Here is a 21,786-nt window from a genome sequence, read left to right on the forward strand (position 1 = left end):
AACACAAAGGGTTTACGAGCTTATCTGTAAACAAGAACGGCGTTTTAGGGAGAACGAGGCAGCAGCGACGAGACACCACGCCGCTCTCACTCGGCTTTCGTTGCAGTAACGTATGCGTGCGTGCGTGCGTTCAGTAGTTATTTATTTGAACTTCTCTGTATCCGACTCTTAGAGAGAAAAGTTTAGGTCGCGTCTCTGCTGAGCGATGCCATGGCCAGGGGTTAAAAGCATCTGAGCTTGCAAGACCTTCGGTTTATGTGAATGCTTAGCGGAGCTGGTATAATTTAATGGAAATGTAAGTCACAGCGTGTTATAATGGCGACGTAATACAGTTTGACACTGCACCAGGTATCTGTTGTGTGCAAACATTTAAACCCAGGAAGCCAAAAGGTTAAAGAGTAGAACAGATTAGAGATAGACTATTAAACTGCTTCTTTTAAAAAGTTCACAAATTCCCTGAAAAAAAGGGACCTCTCTCTCTCTCTCTTTCTCTCTCTCTCTCTTTCTCTCTCTCTCTCTCTTTTCCCACAGCATCTCTTTTTCGTTCCCGTTTTCTAAAATAACCTTTCTGCTGCCCGGCTGAATAATTGAGAGGCTCTTTAGGAAGCGTGGTGAGATTCTGTCTCCGTGGTCGCTGCGATCTGAAAGCGTCCCCCGTCTCGGCTCACGATCCCCGCACTCTCTGGCTCCTCCGCCGTGGCCGGGGCTTTGCCGTCGTCATGGCAACCGCTCCCGTTCCACCTCCTCGGGAGCGGCGTGTGAGGCGGGAGCTAAAGCAGGAAACTTAACACCGTGTTTGAGAGGGGAGCAAAAAGCACCGCTCTGCTCTGTTTACTGCCAGTAATAGAAACCAGAGCCACGGCGGGGGAGGAATCACGTACGCGCACACACACACTCACACGCACACACACACACACACACACACACACACAAAAACACACAGGTCTTCCACATGAGCTGGAATTCTCTGACCCCGGATACACCCACACTAACATATAACCATACACGTACATGTGCATATATCTCCCCCCACCATTATACACACATACTAACAGTGTTACACACACACACACACACACACACACACCTCTCCTGAGTTTACAAAGGAAGGCGATGTAATATTGTAATGCACAGCCTCTGACTTCAGTGGCTATTTATAGACGTAACTGGGGAAGAGAAGGATGGAGCGAGGGGAAAAAAGGGGGGAAGGCATCCAGAGCGAAGCAGAGCGCTCCAAACAGATGGGCCTCTGTTAAGCCTGTGACTCTAAAAGGCAGCCGGAGGCCACAGCGAACCCCTGAACCCGCTGAACTGCTCGTCTGAGATCACAGATAGCGCACACAGCTCAGCATCGACATCGGCGTGACCCTGTGCCCTGTTTGACAAAACCAGCCTCGGAGAGAAAAAGCGTCAGGGGTGTCTGGCTGTACGTCGCCTCTCCTCTGAGTACAGGAAGTGACGTCACACCGGTTACACATTAAGTCATGGGTTGAAAAACGAGAAGGTAGCTAGGTTAGATCCGGGTAGCTGTTATTAGCATGTTCGGGTTGTGACACCACCCTTAAAGCACAAGCCTTGGGGTTGGTAGCAGTAACTCTGCTTCATCACACCACCTCATCAGTGATTCATTCCCTATACCTGCATGCCACAAAGTCTGTTATTCCTTCATTACTCAATTAAAGTGAAAAAGCAAGAAACACAGAAACCAGAACTGGGATAAAAAAAACGAAGTGTAGTCCTGCACCAGATGGCGATTCTACGGCACTTTTTCATGGAAGGGCGGGGCTTTGGTCTAGCATTGTTCATCAATAACGCTGGATGTTATTGGGATTTTTACAGATATTATTAGTACTCATCGGTCCGTTGCATGATCGGTAATGTATCGGTATCGGTAATGTATCGGTAATATATGGGCATCGGTAATGCCCGTTTCCATCACAGAGACAAAAATTCTTTAAAAGATAATTGCGAAGTAATAATCTGGAAAGACCTTTGTAATATCACAGTCTAAAACTGGATTTAAAGAGAAGCAAATCAGTAAATGAATCACATGTAAATGAATCATCCGTAAATGAATCACATGAAAATGTGTCACTTGAGTATGAATCACATGAAAATGAATCTCATGAAAATGAATCACATGAAAATGAATCACATGAAAATGTATCACTTGAATATGAATCTCATGAATATGAATCTCACGAAAATGAATCACATGTAAATGAACCATATGAAAATGAATAAATAAATTAAAGACAAAAGATAATTGCGGCTTTATATCGCGCAACATTTTTTCCTCACGATTTCAGTTTCACATCGCACAGTTTTGACTTCATTCCTCGCAGTAACGAGTTCGCAACTCACATTTCTGACTCCTTTTCTGTTTCTTCCCTCGCGAGTTAAAATGTCCGCTTGACATTTACCGGGTTACAAAGAACACACCGACAAAGCATCGATCATTCTCTATAAATTATAGGTGCACTTCGGACCTCGGATAGCAGTTCCGAAAAGTTAAGCGACATGTTAAGACTTAACGGATCGTGTCGATTCGATCAGGAGTGTAGCGTTGAAGGTTTTTTGTTTTCTTTTTTGCCAAACTCACAACCACGAAGCCAGTAAAATAACTCCATCGCTCAACTTAACCCTAAACACGGCTGTGTACGAGACAGTTAGGAGAGAAACAGGGCTGTGAGAGGAGTGAGGAGGAGGAGGAGGAGGAGGAGGAAGAGGAGGAGGAGATGGATGCTGTCTTCAACAGGTGCTCGACAGGATAAATAGCTTGCATACTGTAGCCTCCGTTACATGCGAAGGATTTACTGCACTTCTGATGAGGGTTCTTGACTGAAATGCAACCACACCTTCGATCTTTTGTTCTCTCCGCCGTTTCTCGTGTGTAGGCAAACACCTCTGAAGCACTGCGAGTGCGTGGGTGTAAACCTATTGTGTAACCCCGCCCCGCGAGAAAGACAGAGCGAGAGAGAGATGTATACCGTATACGTTATCCTACAGCGCTGTTGGATTCTCAGCAGCTGCAGGTTTATTTTAAAGCGCTCGTTATATTAATACGTCATGGTTTCTGCGGTTTCTCGTTCTCCGCTTCATCGCAGCAACCCGTAATCGATTATTTTCCCATAACAGCACAGCACGGAGCGGGTTATTCCTCACTCGGGCTGTTGTATTTCCGTAAAAGCACCCATCGCGGTTGTTAGTTTGACGTTCCTGAAGGAATCTGGACGGAGAAGTTTTAGAGAGGGCCTGAGAGGACGCGTCTGACTCCAGGTTTGGCTCATTTTAAAACCCGCTCGTCTCTACTCATCAAGACGTTTGGCACAGAACCGCAGGACAGATGCACGGCTTGTCTCGGATCGCACACCAAACACCGTGACAAATCTATGGAACCGAACAGAGGGACCATCCGCTCTACTCCTCCGATGAACTCCCCACCTTCCACAGAGTAATTAGCGTGAGCCTCGCCGCTCGACGATTTCAATTTGCTCGGCAAGACGCGACACCCGCGTCCGAGACGGAGGAGGGAAAAACCGAGCCGAGCAGAACCTCGTTCCCTTTTGCAGGAGGGCCGGGGAATTTTATCTTAACGTTCCGCACTGAGATGGACGAAAACGCGGGTTCTCTCATGAACCGTCCGAGTCCGAGTCAGAGAGTCGGGTTAGACTCATCCGCCTCGTGATGGAAGGCCAGACCCACAGGCAATCAGCGACTATTCAAATGGATGGGTCAGGAGGCAACAGCCAATATATTCTTTAAAATGACTGTCGTGGAATTCCAGAGATGCACTTCCCCCCCCAGACACGGTCATCATTTCCCCTGTGATGGTTGTGCGAATATTAGCGCAGACTCTGGCGGAAAGGAGCTGCAGGCGAAATGCAGGCATTTCAATGTGACTTCACAGTCACCCGTCTGACTCATGCTGGAACTTCAGCACCATAAAACAAGCGGAGGGGAAGAAGGAAAAAAAAAAAAGAAAAAAGAAGGAGGACGGAGACGGAGATGCTTTGGAAAATGACTTTCCACCCACCTCCAGAGAAGCCAGATGATGTCATTTCCTCGACAACATACTTTATCCTATCTCAGCCCCCTATTGTGCGTCTGCTCCCTCCTTCTTTATCCTATCTCTCCCTCTCTCGGTCGGAAATAGGTTTCAGGTTAGGTGGTGATTTGAACGAATAGTAGCGCAACGGCTCAGGCGAAAGCCCATTTATCATTTCACTTTTGCTGATGTCTGAGAAACGAGACGTGAGATTGATCCGCGGTGAACGGCGAGCTCGGACTCCAAGGACGCGCACCGGTCCGAAGAGGAAGCCGCTCAAACGAGTGTGTTTACTGCTCGTTTAGCTGCTCGTGGTGTGCGAGCGTGAGACGAAAGAATAACCCGTTCACCGTCTAATACGATAAGTGTCACTTAGATCTCCTCACAGAACCGCAGACGCTGGAGATGCTACCAGATGACATGATCGATAACCTGGAAAAAAAAAAAAGAGAGAGAGAGAAAAAAAAAACCAGATCGAAGGAAATGTCTGTGAATGAAAAGAGCCAACACACACACACACACACACACACACACACACACACAAAATGAAATACTTTCAAACCCATGGCTTAGTTTTGTCACGTTCATTTGATGTAACTCTTGTGGAACAAAGAGGAGATAAAACGAGGAATGCGGGATGGAGGGATGGGGGGATGGATGGAGGGAGGCAGGGAGGCAGGAGACAGGCACGCTCGCTCCAGCACACAATTCCTGGCCTTGACAATAATAATGTCTGAAAAGCATTACGGAAAGTGTTCCACATCTTCGTCCCGTCCTGACGGCTTTTCTCCTCCGCAAGCAAACAACTTAGCTCGAGAATTTCGAGCCATTAAACACGCTTTTGTCTTAAACGGAGGCAGTGTCGTAGCGTGAATACCGTATGAAAGACGGAGAGGGGAGAAAAGATCGGCCGTCGCACGCGGATGAATTCTGGCACACGGCCAAAAACAATCCACATATATTCGGGAGAATTGGCAGTGGATGTGTCGCGTAAAGAGTCGGTGTAATATACACAGCAGTCCGTCTGCCTAAAGAGCTCACCAGGTAAGAGCACTCGCAAAATTCTCTCCCAACCACGTCGGTCGGTTACGTGTCGTAGCGAAACGTAGCGGCGTAAGCGATTCGGTTCGTACTCGGACCGCGTCCCTCATCATCAAAACAGAGAAGAGCGCTTACGACACACTGTATAAAAAATGGCTCAAAAAAAAAAAAAACATTAAAAAATGACGTGAACATGAAAAATAAAAGCGATTTTATCCGTCAGTGATTATTTCCTGACCGACGTTAGCGTGAACCGCGGTCAGTGGAGCGAGGAGACGATGACGAGGCTGAACACATAATAGATACGTTTTTTTTTTAAAAAATAAAATGAAAGTAAAAAAGACAAGCTGCAGGTTTAATCGGTGCTGCTTTAACACCTGATTCCACACGTCGAGTCGGAGAGGTACACTGATTCTAATCGGGACACGGTTCTCCCCGCAGCCTTCAGACGCAGTGTGAAGGGCGAGGAAAAAAAGAGAAAAGAAGAGAAGAAAGGATGGGGGTTTGTTTGGATCACTTTTCATGGAGTGTGAAAAGGGCTTCAGCAATCCCCAAATCAATCCCGACCTGCTGCAACGTGAACTGAGAGGTGCTGAGAGCACACTGCTACATCACAGAGGACCCTCTCGCTCTCGCTCTGTGTGTGTGTGTGTGTGTGTGTAATAGAGAGAGAGAGAGAGAGAGAGAGAGAGAGAGAGAGAGAGAAACAGACAGACAGATAGATAGATTGAAAGACAGACAGACACAGACAGATGGATGGATAGATAAATAGACAGATAGATAGATAGATAGATAGATAGATAGATAAACAAATAGATAGATAGACAGACAGACAGATAGATAGAGAATATTGATAGATAGATAGATAGATAGATAAACAGACAGACAGACAGATAGATAGATAGACAGGTAAACAGAAAGACAGACAGACAGGTAGATAAACAAATAGATAAATAGACAGACAGACAGACAGATAGAGAATATTGATAGATAGATAGATAGATAGATAGATAGAGAATATCTATAGATAGATAGATAAACAGACAGATAGATAGACAGACAGACAGATAGATAGACACACAGATAGATAGAGAATATTGATAGATAGATAGATAGATAGATAGATAGATAGATAGAGAATATCTATAGATAGATAGATAAACAGACAGATAGATAGACAGACAGACAGATAGAGAGACACACAGATAGATAGAGAATATTGATAGATAGATAGATAGATAGATAGAGAATATCTATAGATAGATAGATAAACAGACAGATAGATAGACAGACAGACAGATAGAGAGACACACAGATAGATAGAGAATATTGATAGATAGATAGATAGATAGAGAATATCTATAGATAGATAGATAAACAGACAGACAGACAGATAGAGAATATCTATAGATAGATAGATAAACAGACAGACAGACAGACAGACAGACAGATATAGATAGATAGATAGATAGATAGATAGACAGACAGATAGACAGACAGACAGACAGACAGACAGATAGATAAACAGAGAGACAGACACACAGACAGATATAGATAGGTAGATAGATAGACAGACAGACAGACAGACAGATAGATAGCTAAACAGACAGATAGACAGACAGATAGATAAACAGAGAGACAGACAGACAGATATAGATAGATAGATAGATAGATCAACAAACAGATAGACAGATAGATAGACAGACAGACAGACAGATAGATAGATAAACAGACAGATAGACAGACAGACAGACAGATAGATAAACAGACAGATAGACAGATAGATAAACAGACAGATAGACAGACAGATAGATTAACAGACAGATACATAAATAGATAGACAGTGTTTGTTGTGTGTGTGTGTGTGTGTGTGTAAGTGAGTGTGTGTGCGTGTGTGTGATGCTCTCCTCTGTTCTGCACAAACACATGAATAAACAGCGTCGGGAGGCGGGGCTCTAACTCTCAGGTACAGGGCAACTGGTCAGTCTTCAGCGTTTCTAAAAGAGGAGCGTTAACTAAATCCCGCTCAACAACAATGTTCTAGTCACTCCAATTTTCCACAATTCCTCCACCTCGCCTTATTTATTAGCCTCGTGCTCAAAGGGCTCATAAATCATTTTAATGGACGACACGCTCTGGATTGAGATCACTGCCAATCTCCCGAGTCACTCGAGGTCTGTGGGGTGTTTTTTTTTCTTCTCCAGCACGCAGCTCCAGAAAAACAAAACCCGGGAAAATAAAAACCTTCGGCTCAGACGCTGAAATCAAAATAAAACCATAAATAATTTCCAGCTTCTCATCTGTGATACAGTGTAGATTATCTCCCGCGTGCTCCCAGGCAGATCCGAGAGAGAGAGAGAGAGAGAGAGAGAGATGGAACGCGGGAGTGAAGGACGGAAGGAGAGAAAGAAACACCTTTAAATAAATAATAAACCACTCGTTTAACTGTCGCTCCCTCCGAGGGTTTTTAGGGTAAGTCCCTGACATTTCTCCAGCACTCTCCAGCGCCGCTCTCGCGAGCCTCCTGCTTCTCGCTCGCCGTGTTTTCCAAATCAAGACATCGGACCTCGGAGAATTTCGGCGCGCAGAACGTATATAGAGATGATATAGCGTCTAAACGATGCTGATGGTGATGTAGAAAATCAGATACGACTCCGCTGGGTGACCGGATAACCTCGCTAGTCCTATAAGGTTTTAAGATTAGCCTGTGTGCATATACACCTGCCTCTGCAATCAAATGACTTGTTCACACACACACACACACACACACACACACACACACAAAACATTACGCAGTTACCTCAAATGCAGTCGACTTGTCCGAGGTCCACCTTTTATTTTATTTTCTATTACATAATCATAGCATCATAAAAAAAAAAAAAGAGAGACCAACATTTCGGGAAGGAGTCTCCAGTGTCAGCGCTGCTTCCGAATTTACCTCCGAAGCGGGAAGTCGTAACTGGGAATTACGTTCGTTTAAATTAGGATTCACGACGTCGCATCGAACGCAGCAAAGCGTTTTCCTCTGAGGTTTAGGATCGATGGAAGGAGTCTCCAGTGTCAGGTAAAGTAAAGCTGTAACTGTGCACGTTCCGACTGCTTGCTGACACGACAAGCCGCGTGTCCTCTTTGTCGGCTTTATTTTTCACCGTGCCCAGACGAAAGTGTTACCCGGCAGTCGATTAGCGAGTATATAACTGAAAAGAAGTGTGACTTTTCCCTGTCAGAAAAAAAAAGAAAGAAGATAAAACAGGCCCGGGTTAATGAATTACGAATGAATTACGAATGAATTACGCTTCGATGCAAGCCATGCTAATTGCAGCAGGCTAGCGTCGTGGCTTAATTAGAAGCAGAGGTAATGGACAGAGGATGTTTGGTGGCCAGGGCGGATGAAAGCGAAGGCCGTGGATCTTTGGCTCTTTGAGCTTAGCGTGCAGAGGTGTGTTAGCGTGTGTAAGCTAAGTGCCTGCACCCAGCAGATGGCCCTCCTACGCACGTGGCAGCCGTCACAGGTGCATCCTGGGCCTCCGCCGCCTCCCCACGCTCCGTATAATATCACAGCCACAAAGGAGTTTACAAAACACTCCGCTAACTGCCAATTACAGCGAGCAAGCCACCGCCTGCACGGGCGCCTCTCTGCAACTCTCTGAAGGTGCTGTTCCCACGAGTGTGTCATGAATGTTGAATTACTGCGAGTGTGTATAAGAGAGAGATAGACAGAGAGAGAGAGAGAGAGAGAGAGAGATGTGCGGAATGCTAAGTGCATGAAAGACCCACTTTTCTGTCTTTTATTCTCGCTAGTTATTTGATGCATTCGATATAATATCGGCGGCGTAAAAAAAAAAACAACAACAAAAAAAAAACGAGTATATTACTTCAGAACCGAAATCCGAAGCCCGTGTCTAAACGACGTGTCTTACATTCGCGTTCACGTCTCTGCCTGCTGTCAGGATATCTGCTGGCCACCGCTAAATGCCAACAGGTTAATTAAATCTCCGAGAAGGAACAAAAAAAAAAAACAAACCCGGCAGTGTTGGGAATGAAACGCGATTCCGTGACGAGACAGAGAGCCCCTGCTTTCACGCGTTTACTTTCAGTAAAAGAACTGTAAAAAAACAAACAAACAAACAAACAAACAAACAAAAACAACGACGCTTAAAACGCTCTTAGCTGTAGCTCGTATCGGCTGGCTTTCTATTTAGATTAGATTTATTGTTATGAGTAACGCAGAGGAAATAAAGATCGGATGACGTGACTGTCACGGTTAACGTGAGACGTCACATCACGCATATATATATATATATACGTACAATTAAATATTTTCTACGTCTCCTCACATTCACTCACTATCACGACTCATTTTTCACCAGCACTTTGTCCTCCATCTTTGTTTTTCTTTCTTGCGACCTCATTGGTCGAGAGGTTAAAAAAAAAATGAATAAAAAAAAAAGCACGGTGGCGGCGGCGGCGGCGGCATTCTCTAAAAGAGAAACGCTTCCTGTAGGATCACGTGTAAAACGAGCCCGCGAGAAAGCAGCTTTAAACGCTTTTCACTCAGAGCGAATCTGATGATTTCTGCAGAGCGGCAGTCGACGATGCATCGGAATAATAAAACAAAAGTAAGATGGGTCAAACGGACGCTTAGTGAGACTTTCCTTTCTGTGAAACGCGCATGAGAAAGATACGGCTTTATGATCGTTGCGGCTAAAACGTATTTCCGACAGCAATAAAGGGATGGATTTGTAATCACTGGCAAATCAGTGTCATGGAAAAGGAAGAAAACACGCGGGACGTGCCGTTCTAGGGAAATAATCCACTTCAAGGCGGCGGGTGACGCCGAACCTGTGTCACTGATTATCATGATCACACCATCCCGTCGCTGATTATTTTCCTCTAACAGCATGGCACGGAGAGTTTTGTTCCTCACGTGTACGACTTTTTTGTCGGCGTGAACGTAGACGTCGACGTAGAACAGGAGTTCGTCGGCGGACTCTCAGCTTCGGAGTGCTCTGCTTCCACTTCACAGCCCTGAACACCCATCATCTGTCCACACAACGACCGCACAGTGATGATTTACCCATAATTCCCCTCTGAATGAACAGAGAGGAGAAATTCCACTGGATTGATAGCAGAGGACGGAGGGGCGACTGGGAGAATCCTAACAACGGCACTGGAATAATCGATTCTGATCCGGAGGAGCTTCTTTTTAAACCCAGAACAAACACGAAATACACACAATGCACTAATTCCTCTCATACATTTGTGTGTGTGTGTGTGTGTGTGTGTGACTTTTTTTTTCCGGGAAAACCTTGTCTAAAGAGCATACAAATAAACCGAGATTCTGCATTTCAGGCTGAAAGAAGGAAATCAGATTTGACAATTTCGAGAGAGAACGAGAGAGCGAGAGAAAGAGAGCGAGAAAGAGAGAGACATAGAACGAGGGGAAGCGTAAACAGGAAGAGAGACACAGATTTAGAGTAGGTGAGAGAATAGAGAGCCTGGGAGCGAATGAGAGACAGACAGACAGACAGACAGAAACAGAGCAAGACAGAGACAGACAGGTAGAGAGGGAGAGAGACGGGCAGAACGTGAGAGAGAAAAGAAAACCAGACAGAGAGAGACAGATATACAGAGAAAAAGAAAGACAGTCGGTCGGACAGACGACGAGACGTAGACGGGACTAAAGTAAGAGAGAGACAGATAGATAGACAGATTGAGAAACTGACAGAGAAAAAAAAAGAGAGACAGAGAGACAGACAGATTGAGAGACTAACAGAGTAAAAGAGAGAGAGAGACACACACAGAGAGAATGAGAGACATAAAGGTGAGACACACAGACCTTAGAAACAGACAGAGGAAAAGAAAGAGAGACATAGGCGGAAAGGAAAAGAGAGACGGAGAGACAAACAGACAGATAGCGAGTCAGACAGAGAGAGAGACAGAGAGACAGACAGATAAACAGACAGTCATATAGACAGCTTGAGAGACTAACAGAAAAAGTGAGAGACAGACACAAAGAGAATGAAAAGTGAGAAACAGACAGAAAATGAAAGAAACAGAGAAAAAAGAGGAGAGAGAGAGAGAAAAACAGACCGAGTCAGACAGAGAGAGAGAGCGAGAGAGAGAGAGAGAGAGAGGATCAGTACCTGGTAGGAGGACTCCTTTATTTTTTCGGTAGAAGTGATTCCCCGGCCAAATTGGAGGACTGGACAGGCTGAAGAGAGAAAAACAGAACACATAAGAATCATAACATTGTTTTGTGTGTGTGTGTGTGTGTGTGTGTGTGTGTGTGTGTGTGTGTGTGTGTGTGGGGTGTATATGTCTGGCACAGCACAGCCCCGGCTTTAGCAGCACATCATTAAGAAAGCCACACTTCACCCTGAAAAGCGATACGCAGTGTTTAGACATCATCACCACATCATCACGGCGCGAGCTAGTTATTATATTATATTTGGAAAATGGACCCTTAGCGGCGTTAATCATTGCTTTTACTGGCTGAAATGACAAGGCTGCCGATGTGCGTGTTGGGCTTCAGGAGTGTGTGAAGCTGCAGCGCAGTGGGACGCTCTTCACACTGAATTACACCCCGCACCGGTCACACTGCTGTACAGGAACCGACGCCACGTCCAGGACGCCTGACTCCGCCCCTCTCCGCCCCTCTCGCGGCGAAGTAACACGACGCTGACGCGAGGAAGACGCTGAGCACGTCCGACGTGTGGAAGTGAAACGGTTCTGGGTTTTGAGTTGGGAGCTAGTCGATGAGAGAAACTGACTGATGAAAAGCACTGATTTATTTTCCTCCCTCAGACAGAAACGAGGTCAGCGGGATTAATGCCTCCGTGAAAGATACTTTCTTTGCAGTCAGGAAAAAGATTTTGAGCTGTTGCTATGATTAGGTTTCAGCTACACTACAGGCAAAAGTGGTCAGATCCCCCCCTCACATGTGACGTGTACACTATATAGCCAAAATTATGCGCACCCCCGACCATCACACCCTCATGTGGGTCTTTTCCCCAAAGTTTGAATCATACAACTGTACAGAACGTGTTTGTACCCTTCACAGGGACGAAGAAGCCCAAACCTGTTCCAGCATGACACAACGTGCACGAAGCGAGCTCCAGGAAGACGTGGTGTGTTCAGGTCAGAAGAAGGTAGAAGAACTGTGAGCGTCCTGCACAGAACCCCGACCTCAACCTCACTGAACACCTTCGGGACGAACTGGAACCGGAGCCTCCTCGCCATCCCAACGTCAGCGCCTGACCTCAACCTCGCTAACGCTCTCGTAGCTGAACGAACACAAATCCAAAATGGAGCCACGCCCCAAAATCTACTGTAAAGCCTTCGCAGAAGAGTCGAGCGCATTATAACGGCAACAGTGGGAATATATCTGAAATGAAATGTTCAACAAGCACAGCAGATGTCCACAAACTTTTCAGAAAGTCACTTTTATAACTGATTTGCTCTGGAAATGCATTATTATTATTATTATTATTATTATTATTATTATATATTATTATCATTATATTATTATTATTATTATTATTATTATTATTATTATTATTATTTCTATTATTATTACTATTATATTATATTATTATTATTATTGTTGTTATTATTATTATATATTATTATATTGTATATTATTATTATTATTATTATTATTATTATTATATTATATATTATTATTATTATTATTATCATTTCTATTATTATTACTATTATATTATATTATTATTGTTGTTGTTATTATTATAATATTATAATATTATTATATTATATATTATTATTATTATTATTACTAGTATTATTATTATTGTTGTTATTATTATTATATTGTAATATTGTTATTATAGTATATATTATTATTATTATTATTATTATTATTATTATTATTATTATATTTTTACTATAATATTATTATTATAAAGTGAATATTCTGACAATGTAAAAGTAGGATTTTAAATTTTCTACTGAGTGCTGCTTAGTCTACTTCGAAGAATATTTCTCAATGTTTTCTTATAAAATATAATAAAATAAAATAAAAAATTAGTAAAATCTATTTTTAATAAACATCCGAGTCACTGAAATCTCTCTGACAGGAATTCACGTGAAGAGTTGTTCTCGTTCTCGGGTGTCGAGTCTCGCGAGATGGTGGTCGTGACCCGTTGCCATGGCAACTCCTCCCTCCTCCTCCCTCTGCCCATGTTTATACGTGAGACGTTATTGGTAGTGTTACTTTCTCGTGACCTGACAAACAGATCCCACATGAACGTTTCACAGGACCCATGCGCAGCAAATCAGAAAGCTGATTTGTTTTTTAAAATCAATTTTAGAAAAACAAGAAGGAAAGAAAGTGACGAGGTGAAGAAAAAAAAAGTGAGATGAATTCGTGTGAAAGAGGAAACCATTAGTGTCAGGCCATTTCCGTTTGGCTGCTCTGATTTCTCTGACCCACAAAATAGAATCACGCAAAGCGGAGACACTTTGGAGAGAAGAGTGCAAATGTTTGAGGGGAAATAAAAAAATTTAATAAAAAAAGACACGGAGTGTATTGGGTTGGACGGATGTTCCGTCATCATCAGCAGTAAGAGAAATGACGATGTTGACGATGAAAACAAAATAATAAATAAAATGCGAGCCATTCGAAAGCTTTATGAAGACATCACACACCGACCTTTTCAAATCATGTCTGGAAGCTCGCGTGAATAAAAATAAATAAATAAACAATTCCTCTTAATTTCGCCTTACGTGTTTTGAAACGTTATGTTGTTGCAGGATTTACATACATTTCAGTTATTAATATTTTGGATGGTTTTTGCATATAATCTGTAAAATAGAGAGGGGATGCAAACTTTTGTGCAGTTGAGTATATTAAGATCTAAGTATTGCTTATATTTGAGCTCATTTCTCAAAAATGAGCACAGCTGTAAAGCTGATTTATTTATGCATTTATGTGTTCAATATATGTAAATAACTAAATAAATAAATAACTAAATAAATAAATCTATATATAAAACTCCTTTCTAACATGCAAAGTCGCTTTTCGGAAAGTGTGAGAGGAGAGAAAAGAGAAAGGTTTTCAGATGAGATTTGATCAACGGTTCCTCTCCACCTCTCCAGCTTTATTTGCTGACTCTGAACCCGATTCCCAGTTTGTGACTCCAGCAGGAAATGACATCACTCACTCGTAACTTGGAATTTCTGATCTCCGAGCAAGAAAAAACACCCCTGCAACTCGGAAAGTCGGGACGGACTCATCAAGTGACGTCTAATTAACGTGGCCGACAGTAAACGAAGGGTGCGGTCTCGATCAGCTCCGTAGTCCAGTAGCCGGGACGCTGATCAGCGAGGCGGCCATTTTAAGTTCCGTCTCAATCGCATCGAATGGAACGTTCGCTCCCTAAAAAAAAACCCCACGATGCACCGCAAAAACCAGGAAGCGTCGACGCTCACTATGTTCCCTTAACGGAAATGACGTCATGTTTTCTGAAGCCTCTCGAAGTCGGCCTCTCAGCCGACTTCGTCTACAGACGTATGTAGCTTGTTAGCGTTGTTGCGGCTCTCGAGCGATTACTTACGCTAGCGATTTTTGACTTTATCTGACGTCCTATATACGGTTTGTTTGAGTCTAACGACTTTTATGCGTAAAAATCCACTAGCTAGCGTACGATCCTGCATGAAGTACAATGACAGAAACGAACAGATTGATATGATTTACAACGTCGGAAAGATATCGGTCCTGCCTGCTGTGGATAAATGCCAGTGGTGAGCTTTTACAACGCGAGCACGTAGTCTACTATGTCGGGAATCGAGTCATCAGCAGCCCAATGTGAAGTGAGCCAGGGAGGGTCCTTACCAGTGCCCGAACTCGTGTACACCATATACTGATTCACCACCTAGGGAGCTGATTGAGACGCGCCCAAAGTAGAACTTATTTATTTTAAAGAGTTAAACGGTATATACAGGTATTAGCTTTAGATCAGTTAACATTCAGACATATTAACTTGTTAAATCTGCAGCACTGACCCTACACTTCACTGTTCTGAGGAGGAAAATATTCATCACTCTTCACAGTTAGCCAGCTAGCTTGGAGCTAACAAGCTAGCAGGCTAAGCCCCACTTTATAGCTTGAATGAACAGAGGTCGAAAATGATATAATTCCCAGTTCTGACTTCCTGCTTCTGAGATCTCTCTCTCTCTCTCTCTCTCTCGCTCTCGCTCTGTTGATATCTCATTCCCAGCTGAAGCAGCCGGAGCAGATAACACTCCTCTCGGCGTCGGCTCTGCTCTGTTCTCCTTCTTAATCTTCTTAGAGTATATTAGTTAATTGAGAATTAGAGCAAACAGAGGAAGCAGAGGAGCTTGGCTTTGAGTGTGTTTGTCTACACGGTGCATTTAAACGCCTCGTGTCAGTCTGCTCTCCCTTCCTGACTCCAAATCTAAACGGGCCCTTTTAACACGGCGCCCGCCCTCCTGTCGCCCGACACGCGCACCTCGGATCTGACCCGCCACTTCCTGATCGTTTACTGAGGGGTAACGGAGGCTCTCTGCTTCTTTACGGATACTTTAATTACACTTCGTCAGAACGCCGGGTTCTGATTTCTCGTCTTTCTCTCTTTTTTTTTCTTCTTTTCCTGCCGAGAGTGATTAAAACCAATCTCGGCTTAAGACGGACAACTTCATTAGCATACCGGTCGCCTAGCAACTAAAACATCTCAGGTCAACTTTAACATTCAACGACTCTTCGCTTCTTGTCCTAGCGTCATTAGTGCTTTATTATTTATTAGATGAAATGAGGATATGTGTATAGTATGTATAGTGTTTTTTTTTTTTTCTTCATTTCAAAAGCTCGTGCACTCTCTTGGACACTGACTCGGACTCTCTCTCTCTCTCTCTCTCTCTCTCTCTCTCTCTGTGTGTGTCTCACACACACGCACACACACAGCTCAAAGTTCCAACCGCTGTTTGTACCCCAAGAGCGGCACATATGCTTCGTATCAGGTTACATCTACGGTATGCGTTGCCATGGACACCGCATGCCTCATGATAGACGACCCGCCATTTCTTTTTCTTTTTTTCTTTTTTTTTTAATCAGCTGCAAGGACAAAAAAAAAAATAAAAAATTAAACAGTCTTTTATTGCTCTGGCTCTTTCTCCATGTAAGGAACATCATAAAAGCGAATAGGCGCTGCAATTATTTGGCGCTTGGGTTGTTGGGGGTTTTTTTTGTTTTGTTTTGTTTTTTCGACAGTAAAATTTTTACACATTTAGAGGGAAGAACAATGAAACGGCCGGTAATGGAATCCGCGTCTGGGCTCTGGGATATAACGGAGCTATTGTTTTTATGGACGCGAGACGCAATCAAAAACGTGGTTTCTAGCCGCCCTGCGCCATCCGAGTCTGCTCCGGGTCCACGCTGAAAAAACTAAAATAATAGTAAGAACCAGAACGGGAGCCACGCCCGTACGAGAGGAGAGTTTCTTAAAAAATGTTATGGACTCCAGAGGAGCATGCATTCTTCTACACTGGGTTTCAGCTTTTTCATCTGAACCACATGTGCCACTGGCAGGAGTCTCGCCGAGTTCTGGGTCGACGCCCCGGCTATTTTTAACTCTCGCCGCTCTGTGCGTCGAATCCGTTAATGCAGACAGCTCCGAAGCCGTCTCCTTACTCGAGCAGGACCGAGGAATTCATTTCCAAACAAAAAGCTCTTGCTTCATTCCATAATCCTGTCCCAAATCCCATTGCCTGCTCCTCTCTCTCTCTTTACGCCTGCAATCACAATCCTCTTTAACTAATCTTCAGTCTAATTGGTGCTACTCCACCTACAACCCCCCCCCCCCCCGCCCCCACCTCCATCCTTTTCACTTCTTCTCACTTTTGTCCCGAGTTAGAGTCGCTTTCTCTTCCGCTCACAATGGAGCCGTTCTGGAGGCCGGAGGCGCTGTGGACACGCCGCACAATTACTGGAAGGAATTCCAGACCAGAATCTTACAGGAGGAAATGACCAAACTCGAGAACTCATCCAGCGGTGCTTTCAAGGCTCGGCTTTAAACTCTGACGGTGGAAAAGAAAGCTAGGACGAGAAACACCTTACCGTAACGGACGCCTAACGTCATTTGGGCATGTCTGACCGTTCCATGACTGAATCCTCTACACGTGATGTTTATTTTGAAATATTTTTTGCCGTATATTTCATTATCCCTGTGAGATGTTAGAGGTTGTGTGAGGTCGCTCTGGTGTGTCACTGAGAGACATTCGTAGCGCAGGAACAACGGGGTTTAATAGGAGAGCGTTGAAGCGTTGAAGTAGTGGAGCAGACGTTGGACTCAACGTCCCAGAATGCAACGCAGCGACGTGGACTACCGCAGCGGGATGACGAGCGTGTCGGCGTGTTCGTATGGACGCTCCGGAAGCCGACCCGTCTGAGCCGAGTGCACGGATCAGAGAGCGAGTCAGACTAAAGCGCCGCTGCATCGACATGAAGCCATGGATAAACCCTACTGCATTGTGGGTAATGTAGGAAACCGTTAACCGACGTGAAATTAGTTCAACATGTCAGGGGGGAAAAACAAAACAAAACGCAATTACAAAATAAATCTGTAAGTCATTCAGAGTGGACTTTTCTTTTTTTTTTTTTTCTTTTTCTTTTCTTCAAGAAGTCTCTAGAACTTTAAGGAACACCTAAAAGAAAGCAGCTTGCGTCTCGGCTTCCTGAAACCAGCTGGAGTATTTTCCATGCGCTGGCTGTTGACAAACTTCCAAAAGAACAAAAAAGCCCCAAAGAACAATGAATCTACAGAGACACGCTTCTACTCGCTCGCATTCAGCGCCCACAAAAGAGCCGTTACACTTCTCCTCTCTCTCTAATGTGCCCCGGAGAAGGAATAATATCACACACAAGCAACGGGCTTATCAAAGGAAACAACCGATCCACAGTTTCATTCTGTCAATGCTAAACACAGGAATCCCTATTGATTCCACAGCTATGAAACGAAATGCATTTTTACAATTTTTTTTAAAAAAATTTTTATTTCTTTTCAGCGTTTACAGCAGCGTGAAATGTGATCGGGGCTGAGCGATGTGATCGGTCTGCAGATGCCAGAGCGCTGAGGTAGGAGCTGTGTCCTTGACTAGGAAAACGAGGAAAATGGGAGAAGAGAGGAGGAGAGAAGGGGAAAAAACGTGAGGAGGGAATAGAATGGAAAAATTAGAAAGAAGAGAAAGGACTGGCGAAGAGGGGAGACATGACGAGAGAGTGGAAAAGGAGAAGAGATGAGGAGAAGAAGGAGAGAACAGGGGGGGGGGGGCGGAAATAAGAAAGTAGAGAAAAGCCCGGAGATGAGAAGAACGGAGACGTGAGAGGAAAGGGTGAGGGAATGGAAAAGGAGAAGAAGACGAGGAGATGAAATGGAAGTGAAGAGAAGAGGAGAGGGTCACAGTTTGGACCGCATGTGAAAGCTCACACACACACACACACACACACACACACACACACACACACACGCAGTGACAAGGTTTACTTGGTTTATTTCTTTCAGCTTTTGGTGTTTTTCTTGCCAGAGGACAGAGAGGACAGTTATGTGAAACACACAGCTCTGTCTCACTGCTTTTCTTCTCTTTTTTTTTTTTCTTTTTTTTCTTTTTTTCTTTCTGCTTTTTCAATCCACAAACTTCCATTTAAAATGAATCTCCTCCAGCTACTGGACCTCCAGTTGTCATCTCGGATAATTCACGCGTGTGTGCCTCTTCGTGTAGATGGACAAAGGCAGGTACAGAAAGAAGAAGAAAAAAAAAAAAAAAAAAAAAAACCTCCCAAAAATAGGCTGGAAGCCGTGTGCCGTTGCCATGGAGAGTCGCGTGTTGCCAGGGCGATGGCGTATTTCTCTCCCGCGCTAATGGCCTGTCCTTTTGCCAGGCAACAAATAGCCTCGTGATGCAACTGCACCTGTCTCCGCCACGATGTGTTACCATGGAGGCGTGCCTGTTGCCGTGGCGACCATCACGCTCATAACCGTGCAAGGGCATACGTGTGCGGCAGGACTCGGAGGGCCAGCTGTTTCACCTGCTCTCTCTCTCGCTCTCTCTCTCTCACACCCCATCCCCTCTGATGCTGTATGGTTAGCGTGTTAAGGAATGTGGATCTGCCTGGGCCTGTCTTACACATCACTGTTTAATCAATCTCTCTGTCTCTCTCCGAGGGGCTGGATCAGTACCCGGTACCGATCCAGTACCCTGTACTCGAGGTGCCACGATGGCTGCCTGCCCAAATCCGAGCACAGAGACGAAATAGCCGGCTGTTCTAATTGCGTTTACTCTGCCATCTCCTCACACAAAACCCCTTGCGATGTTGGCCAGGAACAGCCGAAGCACGACTGTTAGGAGCAGAAGGCAAGAAGATCATCATCATCAAATGTGTCTTAAAGTCTTCATTTTTTCAGTAACTTAATGAATTAATTGTAACTATGAACGGTTAAAAGGTATGATGTGTCGTTCTTTAGTTAATAATAAAGAACTTTGGGGTGGTAACAGTAAGTCCGCTTCATCACACCACCCCGTCACTGATTATTTTCCTAGAACAGCACAACACTTCATTCTGTAAGGGGCTTATAGACTTACAGAATTCATTCAAAATTTTAAGTAATTAAAAATATAATAAAAGCAATTTGACAGCCAAGTTACGTACATGAAGCTCACTGCCATGACGCCCTGTAATGTTTCCAATGTCAGGTCAGTAGCGGATCAGTACCGGAAAAGTATCGGATCAATATTAGATCAGTACCAGATCAACATTAGATCAGTACCGGATCAGTATCAGATCAGTATTAGATCAGTACCAGATCAGTATCGGATCAACATTAGTCAGTACCGGATCAGTATCAGGTCAGTATCATGTCAGTATCAGATCAGTACAGGATCAGTATCAAATCAGTATCAGGTCAGTAGTGGACCAGTACTGGATCAGTATCGGATCAATATTAGATCAGTACCGGATCAGTATCGGATCAACATTAGGTCAGTACCGGATCAGTATCAGGTCAGTATCATGTCAGTATCAGCTCAGTACAGGATCAGTATCAAATCAGTATCAGGTCAGTAGTAAACCAGTACTGGATCAGTATCGGATCAATATTAGATCAGTACCGGATCAGTATCGGATCAACATTAAGTCAGTACCGGATCTGTATCAGGTCAGTATCATGTCAGTATCAGATCAGTACTGGATCAGTATCAGGTCAGTATCAAATCAGTGTTAGGTCAGGATCAGATCAGTGCAGGATCAGTATTAGGTCAGTATCACATCAGGATCAGTATCAGATCAATATTAGGTCAGTATCAGATCAGTACTGGATTAGTATCAGATCAATATCAGATCAATATCAGATCAGTGTTAGGTCAGTATCAGATCAGTAGTGGATCAGTATCAGGTCAGTATCAAATCGGTATTAGATCAGTATCAGATCAGTGCAGGATCAGTATCAGGTCAGTAGTGGACCAGTAGTGAATCAGTATCAGGTCAGTGTCAGATCAATATCTGGTCAGTAGTGGATCAGTATCAGGTCAGTATCAAATCGGTATTAGATCAGTATCAGATCAGTGCAGGATCAGTATCAGGTCAGTATCAGGTCAGTATCAGGTCAGTAGTGGACCAGTACTGAATCAGTATCAGGTCAGTGTCAGATCAATATCTGGTCAGTAGTGGATCAGTATCAGGTCAGTACTGGATCAGTACCGAATCAGTCCCAGATCAGTACCAGTTCAGTATCGGATCAGTATCAGGTCCGTACTGGATCAGTAGCAGCTGATATTCTGATATTGGTATTGTTGAATCCTAAGGAAAATACCATCAGTGCATCATAAACTGTGCAATTTGTATCAGCGTATGAATAAAAATATGAATAATAATAAGCCGAGGTCCGTTTAAAGCTGACAGAAAAGAGTAAAGAGTGAGCGCGTGTGACTCAGCTGATTTGTGTGGAACGCTATAAAAAGCTCCATTCTGCTTCCTGCGAGCCGCAGTGGCCAGATAAACACTTTATTACACGCTGCTACATGCCGATCTGCCATCTGGCCTGAGAGCAGGAGAGGAAGCCGAGACCCTGTGTGTCCTCCTCACACAGGCATACGTGCACACACACCTACACACACGCACACACACACACACAGATCATATGATCATGCTAAACAAACTCAGACCTGATCACAAACACAAGTGTAATTCAATCGTCCACCAAAAATAAGGACTATATAACACAACCGCTTTTAGTGTGCTCTTATTTCAAATAAAAGTCTAAATATATATGAGCGGCTTCTTTTTCTGGAGTGTTAACGACTTTCTCTCACACACACACACACACACACACACACACACACACACTGCACACACACGGTGACACCATCTTTCACACTTATTATCATGGAAATCTATAATGAACATTTAAGAGATAAGACTTGGAGGTCGTGTCAGCGTCGTGTTATCTTCAGGAATCTACCTGACGTTAGAATAAATCTCATGACACAGCACTGTGCTGCAGAATTAGGTGGCGTACTGTATAAAACCTGCACAAGTGTGCCTGGGTAGTGGCTTGTTAGTAGCTGACCTCATTCAGTATGGTTTTGTCGGATCGCGGGGAGGTTCATGTTAAAGGCGCGGCACCGCGCAGCCAGTGGTTTTCTTTATAACTCTGAATATTTAA

At 44.0% G+C, this 21,786-nt stretch overlaps 1 protein-coding gene across 6 annotated transcripts in view; it reads right to left on the reverse strand.

Moving 5' to 3' along the window:
- Positions 1–21,786, reverse strand: part of foxn3 (forkhead box N3) — a 136,282-nt gene that overhangs the window by 17,221 nt on the left and 97,275 nt on the right. For all 6 annotated transcript variants that reach the window (XM_053632704.1, XM_053632699.1, XM_053632705.1 and 3 more), the window contains exon 4: positions 11,236–11,303. In XM_053632704.1, coding sequence (XP_053488679.1) covers positions 11,236–11,303 — 68 coding nt within the window. The remainder of the gene's footprint in view (positions 1–11,235; positions 11,304–21,786) is intronic.

This window comes from Ictalurus furcatus, chromosome 9, assembly GCF_023375685.1.
Source record: "Ictalurus furcatus strain D&B chromosome 9, Billie_1.0, whole genome shotgun sequence".
NCBI classification, from domain to species: Eukaryota; Metazoa; Chordata; class Actinopteri; order Siluriformes; family Ictaluridae; genus Ictalurus; species Ictalurus furcatus.